Source organism: Arachis ipaensis, chromosome B01, assembly GCF_000816755.2.
Source record: "Arachis ipaensis cultivar K30076 chromosome B01, Araip1.1, whole genome shotgun sequence".
In the NCBI taxonomy this organism is placed as follows: Eukaryota; Viridiplantae; Streptophyta; class Magnoliopsida; order Fabales; family Fabaceae; genus Arachis; species Arachis ipaensis.
This window is the reverse complement of record NC_029785.2, coordinates 7,815,698-7,825,731: the sequence shown is the minus strand read 5'-3', so window position 1 is coordinate 7,825,731 and position 10,034 is coordinate 7,815,698. Positions and strand designations below refer to the sequence as shown.

The 10,034-nt window shown below is 34.2% G+C and overlaps 1 protein-coding gene across 1 annotated transcript; it reads left to right on the top strand.

Moving 5' to 3' along the window:
- On the top strand, positions 508–2,573 carry LOC107616413 (cell division cycle 20.2, cofactor of APC complex). The gene is made up of 4 exons (XM_016318403.2): positions 508–870; positions 993–1,265; positions 1,358–1,627; positions 1,721–2,573. The coding sequence occupies exons 1-4, from the start codon at positions 775–777 to the stop codon at positions 2,444–2,446; spliced, it is 1,365 nt and encodes a 454-aa protein (XP_016173889.1). The 5' UTR covers positions 508–774; the 3' UTR covers positions 2,447–2,573.

Sequence of the window (10,034 nt, the reverse complement as noted above, 5' to 3'; positions counted from 1 at the left end):
TCTATTCAGCAACCTATCTATTTTAAAAAAAAAAAATAGACATTATAATTAAACATAAGATTCATAAGATTAAAATTTTGGGAGGGCATGATGGTTTATGCAGGAGTCAAAAGAAGTAAAAATATTGTAGATGATGTTAGTAAATTCCCCTAACAGCAACCTATCTATTTTAAAAAAAAAAAATAGACATTATAATTAAAATAAATTAACATAAGATTAAAATTTTGGGAGGGCATGATGGTTTATGCAGGAGTCAAAAGAAGTAAAAATATTGTAGATGATGTTAGTAGGAACTAGCAATTCCCCTAAAAGATTTTTTTTTTGGACGAATTCGGTTATACAATATGGGCCTACAAGAGGCATAGGAAAATTAGGCCGCCAAAGCCCATAGTATCTTTGCTAAGCAAGACTCCAACAACCAAAAAATAATAAGGAAGAAGCGGAAGAAGCAAGCCTCCAACGGCTACTTCCATATAAAACGACTCAACGCAACAAACCATCATATTCATATTTCTTCTTCTTCGATTTAACGTCTCTCTCAGTTCTCACTCTCTCTGTGATCTTCAAGCTCTCACTCAGCCTCGTTCTCTAAACTGCTCATCCGCCGCACTATTCACTCTTTCTCTCTTCTCTCTCTGTTTGTTTTCGTTCTTGGTTTCTTTATAGTTTATAATCACTATTTTTTCTGCTTTTTCTTTTCTAGGGTCTTCGTTCTTTCATCATCGTCATCATCGTCATCATCGTCATCATCATCTCCTTCTTTTCTTTCCGGCCATGGATGCCGGAACTTGGAGTTCTTCTATGAAGACAAAATCTCGATGCCCTCTCCAAGACCGCCGTTTCATCCACAGGAAAGCTTCTCAAGAAAACGTAATCGCTCTTTCGCTTTACAATTTCGCATTCTATTTTCTTGATTTTACTAGAATAAAAAATAGGGTTTTCCTGTTTAATTTAGGGTTTTCTATTTTCCTAATGCAAGAATTCTTCAACAGTTGGACAGGTTCATCCCAAACAGGTCAGCCATGGATTTCAGTTATGCGCACTACATGCTAACGGAGGGAAAGAAAGAGAAAGAAAACCCGGTGGCAACCTCGCCGGCACGACAAGCCTACCAGAAGCAACTGGCGGAGGCTTTCAACATGAACCGCACAAGAATCTTGGAATTCAAGAACAAGCCCCCTGCCCCTGTTGAACGAATCCCTAAGAATTTCCTCTCCCCGCCTCCTCAATCAAAATCCTCCAAGCCCAAGCGTTACATCCCTCAGGTAACTATACATTTTTGGATTCATATCATATGCATTCTTTCAAGAGTGATGTTTTGAATTGTGTTCTAACCGTTTGTGAAAATGATTCTTAGAGTTCTGAGAGGACATTGGATGCTCCTGATATACTTGATGATTTCTACTTGAATCTGTTGGACTGGGGTAGCAGCAATGTCCTCAGCATTGCTCTAGGAAGCACAGTTTATCTTTGGAATGCCTCCGATAGTTCCACTTTGGAACTCGTGACAGTTGATGATGATGAGGGTCCTGTAACGAGTGTTAGCTGGGCTCCTGATGGAAGACATTTAGCCATTGGTTTGAACAATTCCCATGTACAGCTTTGGGATTCTACTGCTTGTAGGCTGGTAAGTATCATAATCAAACTGAAAATTTTTGCTTTTTAGTCCTGTGGCAATTCTGATAATGGTTTTTTTGGGTTTATTATATGGTGAATGCAGTTGAGAACACTGAGGGGTGTACACCAATCAAGAGTGGGTTCACTAGCTTGGAACAATCATATCCTCACAACAGGAGGCATGGATGGTAAAATCGTGAACAATGATGTTAGGGTGAGGTCTCATATTGTTGACACCTACAGGGGGCATCATCAGGAGTTGTGTGGTCTCAAGTGGTCTCCCTCGGGACAACAATTGGCAAGTGGGGGCAACGATAATCTGGTTCATGTATGGGACAGGTCCATGGCGTCATCCAATTCACCAACGCGATGGCTTCACAGGCTTGACGAGCACAGGGCTGCCGTGAAGGCACTGGCTTGGTGTCCATTCCAGGCAAACCTGCTAGCCTCTGGTGGAGGTGGGGCTGATCAATGCATTAAGTTCTGGAACACACACACCGGTGCTTGCTTGAATACTGTTAACGCAGGCTCTCAGGTGTGTGCTCTGTTGTGGAGTAAGAACGAGCGTGAGTTGCTTAGCTCGCACGGTTTCTCACAGAACCAGCTCATCATTTGGAAATACCCTTCTATGGTGAAGATGGCTGAACTCACTGGACATACGTCAAGGGTGCTTTACATGACTCAGAGTCCTGATGGGTGTACTGTGGCCTCTGCAGCAGGGGACGAGACTCTGCGGTTTTGGAATGTCTTTGGAACTCCAGAAGCATCTAAGCCAGCACCAAAAGCAACAAACACACCTCCCTTCGCTCAGTTCTATTTTATCCGATGATATTGTTGTATAGGGGATTCTGTAAGTCCCAGGGACGGATCCAATTTTTTGGAAACCAAATTAGTAGTAGTAATAGTACCGTATGTATAAAAATAATAATTGATCGAAAAATAAAAGTAAATTTTGATATCAAAAATTTAAAAAATTAAAAATAATAAATTATTCAAAAATAAAAATAAAAATTTCATCAAATATTTAACTTTTTTTTTTTTCAGTGTCAAAACAAGCAAGAAAAAAAACAAAGCAAAACACCTATCCTAGATCATAAGGATGAATTGTTGGAGATCATTACAAGGCGCAGGGTTGATTCTAGTTCCATATCTCGTCAGCCAATCTACGATTCTGTTGGCTTTTTGAATTATCCATTCAAATTGTACAAATTAAGGTCTTGACGAAAGTTTTTGAATCTTGTTAAGAATATCACAATATCTCTCAAACCACAATTCCAAGTTAAATCCTCCAAACAGTAAAAAGCCACAATTCCAAGTTAAATCCTCCAAACAGTAAAAAGCTCACGTCTAACAATAAGTCAAGGGAGAGAGCTAACAATAAGCAAAGGGTGAGAGCTACCAGAACAACCTAAAACCAACAACCATTTGAATCTCTAATGACACGCCCAAACCCAGCCAACACATTAAAAAATAAACTTGCATCACAATTAACTTGCATCACAATTAACTTTAAAACTATTACATGTTGGAAGTACCCAACAAAGTCAGACTCTTGAAAGTGCTAAAAGGATCACTTCTTTTTTCATGCATTATTAAGTCATTAGTGGTTATAAGCGTTAGAGTAACCACATTATAATCAGACTATTTATTTTCACTGTTAAAAATATCATTACACCTATGTCTCCACACCTACCAAAGTCTTGCTCTACCAGCCATGACCTTCCGAAACCAACTCTCAAGAGTGGTACCTTCAACTGAGTCAATAAACAAAGGATCCAATATTTGTCAAATGACTTTAGGTTTCACACAATCTCTAAAAGAATGCTCTATTGTTTTTTTGATCCTCGTGACATTTTGTGCACAAGTCCGATCTAGATAAATAACATTTGATACGAAAAGCCTCCATCGGAAGGGCATTATGTAAACTCAGCCACATCATCAACTTGATCTTCTTTAAAATATTAAAATGCCAAAGCCACCTCCAGTTGTTGTTGCTATCCCAATTTAATTTATTCTTCAAAAACCAATGATAACCCTCTCTAGCATTATAATTCCTTGTCCCTACAGGTCACCATCTCCATCCCAACTCCAAATCCACCATTCTCAGAGGGTTAAGGCTATGAATGAACTGCTTGATCTCTTGAGGAATAGATGTGACAAACCTATCCACCTCTTTAAAAACCATCTCTCCACAAATCAGCAAGAGTAAAAGTTGTTTCAAATATGTGCACATAAAAGGTAAGCTAATAAAGCCTTTCCAGAGGAGACCACACATCATACCAAACAGATTGTTGTACATTTTTCACATTCCATCTAAATCCTTCATTCAAACCATCATAAGTATTAATAATGTGCTTTCATGTAGCCGAGGATTTGTGACCGCGGCTATGGCCAAGGTGATTGGGATGCCAGAAATATTTATGAGTCAAAATCTGTACCCACAATTTATCCATATTATTGAGATAGACCCAAATCAGCTTGCTAAGAAGCACCATGCTAGCACAATTAGTATCTCTAATTCCCAAGTTGTCCGTCTTTTTAGGAGTTATAGCAACATTTCACTTAACCAAAGGTAACCCTCTCCTACTGGCTTGACCTTTCTATAAGAACTGTCTGTCAAATTCAATCTCTTTTTTTTTGTACTCACACCAAAAACACATTTTAAGGGATTCATTTTCAATTTATGTTTTCTCATTCTTTCAAAGATTTTTTTAAATTTTCTAAATACTCTTTTCTAACATTTGACTTGACAACCACATCATCAACATAGATTTTCATAAAATTTTCAATGAAAATCATGAAAAATTTTATTCATAGCTCTTTGGTAGGTTGCACCAGCATTTTTAAGCCCAAATGACATCACGACCCATTCAAAAGTTCATAAAGTACTTGAACACTTAAATGCGATTTTTGACATATCTTCCTCAACTATGTATATTTGATTATAACCTGAATATTCATCCATAAAACTTAAAATCGCATGACCAGTAGTAGAATGTATCAACATATCACCTATAGGCATTGGATATTCATTTTTTGGTGTTGCAGAATTTAAATCTCTAAAATCAATGCAAACCCTTAATACTCCATTCTTTTTCATGGCAAGAACATTGAAAATTCAGTTGACATACCTTGATGTTCTTATAAATTTAGCCTTAAGAAGTCTTTCATTCTCTTCCTTAATCTTCTACACGACCTCAGGGGTAAATCTCTTTGGTGGTTGCTTGACAGGTTTGACTTTGGCTTTTAGTGGCAATTGATGCTCTCCTAGTTTACGACTCAAGCCTGACATCTCTACATAATCCCATGCAAAACAGTCACAATATTCCTTCAACATCTCCTCCACTTCTTTTTTAAAATCATCAGGCAGCATCTTGCTCACATATGTTGCTCTGGGATGATCATTGTTACCAATATCTACCTCTTCTAAAGGATCCTGCACCTCAACCTTTTTTACATTGTCAGTATTATTTTTTTTCAAAATCTAAAGGACCGTCGTTATATATACAATCATAAGGTACATTGTCAATGCACCCTTCCCTGTCTACCATGTAGGCTGACAGTCGAGCCAGTTGGCTCGTCAAACTCATCATCTAAGTCTCTCTTGGGGCTGCATCCGCCCCGGTCTTAGGGACTAAAATAAAATCATTCATATCTATTTTGTACATCTCAATATTTTTAGGATCAAATGCCTTGGTGTCAACAGTCAGCGGCTTGACTTTAAGATTATACATCCTGAACTCTACATGAATCTCATCATAGTAACAGGTACTGTTATCAGCAAGAACTTCCTCTACTTCTCCATCTTCATTCCAAAAAATCAACTTTTGATGTAGAGTTGATGGAATAACACCCATCCCATGAATCCAGTTACGTCCCAAAAGCAAGTTAAAACCAGCCTTAGAAGGAACAACAATAAATAGAGTTGGTCTATTGACAGAACCAACCTCAATTGACAGCAGAATCACACCTCTAATAGAAGAAGTTCTTCCATTAAAATCTATCACTCCAATGCTACTTTTGATCAAATCTTTTTCTGTCTTCCCAAGTCTTTCCATCATTTTTTCAGGCATGAGATTGACAGCAATTCCCCCGTCAACCAAAATCTTATTGACTATCGTTCCATTAACACGAGCTTTGATATACAGTGGGCGTAAATGCTCCTTGTCATTTTCAATAGGCTTCTCAAATAATTCCCCACCACACATATTATCATCTAACAATATGCATTCACTTTTAGAAAAGACATCATAACATTCATATTGTAATATTTCTACTTCTTGAACTTGACTATACTCTTCAGGCAACATTGACATCACAATTATAAATTGGTTGACCCCAAATATCGCATCTAAGTTGTCATCAAAATTAGTGTCAAAAATATCAGTAATTAAATCTTCATCTTTTTCTCTGTTGTACTCAACCACTACCTTTTTTATATTTTTATTGCCTTTAGGATGAGTAGAAGAGTTGCCTGTTTCTGTAGATTTGGCTATAATTGGAAAAGGAGAAAAGCTCTCACTATGCTCCCTGCATAGCTCTAAGGGAACATACTCAGGTATGTTCTCTTTTTGCTCCAAATTCATCATAGAAAAATACTTTGAAACACTTTGACTATATAGCCAAAGAGAATAACTGAGAACCTTCTGCATGTTAGGATTATAACAAGAATAAATTGGCTTTGAAAGAAAAAGTACATTTTTTGGAATATATACACTACCTCCATCTTGTGCATGATTCAGATTCCATAACTAGGACTTGTAATATCTAGGCTTAAAAGGTTTATGCCTCATTCATTTATTTTTTTCTCTTAGAAAAATATTAGGTTGATTCTGCACATTTTTTACATTCTAAACCCATTTGTTGTTTGAAATTTGGTAGTAGGGACACTTGTCTTTTGAGAAAAATTATCAAATTTTTCGTCAATCATTACCACAGTCTTCATCTTCTGGTTGACAGGTTGTATCTTAGCATTGTTGACACACTTACTCAAAGAAACATGACAATCTAATTTTTTTCCTTTAGCAATCTTTCGCATGAACTCATTAGTTTCATTCTCCTTTTTGGGCAATTTTCTTTGTCAACTCGACCTTTTCCTTCTCTTGAACTCTGTACTTTTCAAAATTTTTGCAGCTCCTTATTAAAAACAGTATTGTACTTTGGACACATATCGATGGTGTTGTCAGATTTTTTAATTTTCAGCAAAAAATCTAACAGATCCTCACCAGAACGAGGATAAACCAACTTCTTGTCTCGCTCAAAAGCTCTCAGGTCACTTTTTTTACTTTGACCACTAGCCATTATGGTATCAGTTTCTATCATGTTGACTAACAAATTGAATGACTCAACATAATTTGAATAAGTAGCGAATAGTTCAGTGTCTACCTTGTGTTTTATCCTCAAACTTCAACCTTCCCTCTTTAATGACTTTTTGTATCAAATTCCTGAAACGAACGCAATTATTAGTGGTGTGCGAAAATACCTGATGAAACGTACAAAATTTCTTATTCTTTATTTTATCAGTCGAATGCATCTTTGTTCCTTCTAGTAAAATAAGCTGCTTATCCTTTAATAAAACTTTAAATATTTGGTCTGCCTTAAAAATATCAAAAAAATAAGTCTTATTTTTAGCTTTGGAATATGAAGAAATCTTTTCTTTTTCTTTAACAGGCTTCATAGATTTTCACACATAAGGAGGATCTCTACGTAATTCAGCAATATAAATCTCTTTCTCATCTGAATCATCACTATAAAAAAAAATCAACATATGCAACCTTTTTAGAATCTTTTTTGAAATTCTCTTTTTTTTTTCTTAATTTGCTATATTTGTCTTACTCTCTCAGTTCTAGGCAAGATTTAAAACATGTTGATTAATAAGTTTTTTCCTAACTCCAACTTCTAGTCTATTAGTATCCATTTTGACAAAGAATAAATCCGTAAAGCTAACTTTCAATTCACCTTAAAAAAATTGATGATGAAAATTTCTTTCTAATTGTGCCTCAGAATGAATGGAATTTGATCTCAAGTTGGAGAATCAAGTAAATGCACTTTTTGTTAAAGAAGAAGGAAAATATCTCATTTTGAGATATTCATTGGAAACTGTTTTTCCAATTTTAACAGTATATCGAGCAATATGTTTTATTGTAAACTCATTTTCTTTTCCAGAAAATTTTTGTGAGAAATTTTGGAATTTTTCAACTTTTTGAAAGTTCTGCTTGTTGGACACATTCAGAAAAAGCTGACACAAAATATGACCTATTTAAACAACTAACATTAAATCTTAAACGGTTTAAAACTTATTCAACATTCCTAGCTAGATTATAATGCCTCTCCTAAATTATTTTGCCTAAGTCTTTCCAGCATATCATCAGCATTTTGACCATATCTAGGCATATGAACCTCATAATTAGGAATTGCTCTACCATTTTGGCTAACATTATCAAATCCTAAACTATAGTTGTCATTTTCTTCTAAATTTACCACAGTAGCAATCCTATTAACTTGTCTATTTAACTGTTCAATTGTAGTGTTTGTGTTTTTTAAAAGGGGATTTAAAACTATCACCACTTAATGAGTTAATATATTTACTAGATCATGATAACTTTCATCTATCTGTTGCCTAATATTTGCTAAAGATTCGATGGTTTGACTAGGTTGATTAACAGGCATTGCTCTTGACATATCAGATAACATAGGTTTGGAGTTTTCTATCCTAGTAGCAGTAGGCATAGTAGAATTAGATGCGTTGTTATTTCCTATATTAATAGCATGTGACAAGTTTTGCTGTAATATATGTGAACCTGATACCACAGAAATAGGTACATTTGACATGACATACGGATTTTAGTAAAGAGGATTTTGAAAAATTGAGTAGAGAGGCACATGTAATCCTTGTGTCACCATGGGGACATAACCCAATGGCAAGCCATAAGGCGGCTACTCCACAGTATTTATGTGAGTTGTATTTAACCTTGGATAGGTATGGTCAACGCCATCATGCCTAATGCCTTACTGATGGCAAAGTAGGCTCTGTGTTTAAAATCACAAAAAAATTTTCGAACTCATTTTCTCTAGTCTCATCATTAGAAGTAGAAGAAGATATTGCAGATATATTTGACATACCAATTGACGCTAATTTTTTTGTCTTTGGAAACACGATTTTATCACTACGTAACTACATGCAAATTCAAAATCTTCTATTTTTTTCTTTTGACAAACTATAATTTATTGACAATGTCCCATTAGGCATGCCAATTTGTTTTACTCAAATTGTATCATATATTTAAAAAAAATATGAGTATCTCAATGTCGTAATTGTAACGTGAATAGAAATGAAAAGGAATGAAATTAGCAGATAAATAAAGAAATATAAGGTATCGGAGACAAAATAAATTGTACAAATTAAAACAAACAAAAAATAAAATAAAAAAGATGAAAAAAGAAAGATAAACGTAAAAAAACATGTAAAAATAGAAAAAATTTATTAATAAAAAAAAATTACAAGTGTTTGAGTTTAGAAGAATTATTTAAAATTTCCAATTTTTATTCTCTAATGCTAAAAGGCTAAGAGCATTTTGAATTTCTAAGTATTTTTTAAAAGAAACTGAACTCTACTCAATATTAAACTAATACTTTATTTATAGATTTTTCTATGTCAATTGACAGTTATATTTCGATGCATCATCTTGAGTAATTTCAAATTACATTTATAACTATTTTCGCATTCTTTGCCCACGATGCAAAAAAATAGCATCAAAATTCAATTTCTAATATATTTTTTGAGAAATACATATTTAATGTTAGTTTTTTTGCAAGATTATCTAACATTAAATATGTATTTTTCAAAAAATACATTAGAGATTGAATTTTGATGCGATTTTTTGCAAACATGATTAGAAAAATGAAATATTATTATCCTTAAAATTTGGTGATTTTTTGTTAAGTATATAATTTTTTTGTAATTTTTTTATTAACAACCAATAATACTTTTAAAAACTCACAAAAAAATATATATTCAGCAAAAAATTACCAAATTTTAAGAATAATAATATCTCATTTTTCTAATCATACTTGCAAAAAATTGCATCAAAATTCAATTTCTAAGATATTTTTTAAAAATACATATTTACTGTTGGGTATTTTTGTTGTATTTTTAAATTATTTAAAGATATTTTTGTCGTTAGTAAAATTCGGGTACATTTTTGTCAGCGTTTGAATAATTCGGAAGCATTTTTGGTAGTTAACCCAAACAAAAATAAACCCAAACAAACCTGAGTAATTGCCTTGCAAAAGCAACAACGTCAAAGTCAAAAACCAAGAGAGTTTCGCACCACTATGTTATTCTTTTTTATTCCTATCATTTTACTTTACTATGCTCCTCTTTTTTGTTCAATGATGAATCATTTCCTTCCATCCTT

Coding starts and splice junctions, on each gene's coding strand:
- LOC107616413 (XM_016318403.2), top strand. CDS start 775: ATGGATGCCGGAACTTGGAGTTCTTCTATGAAGACAAAATCTCGATGC. Junction 871..992: donor GGAAAGCTTCTCAAGAAAAC/GTAATCGCTCTT, acceptor ATTCTTCAACAG/TTGGACAGGTTCATCCCAAA. Junction 1,266..1,357: donor CCAAGCGTTACATCCCTCAG/GTAACTATACAT, acceptor AATGATTCTTAG/AGTTCTGAGAGGACATTGGA.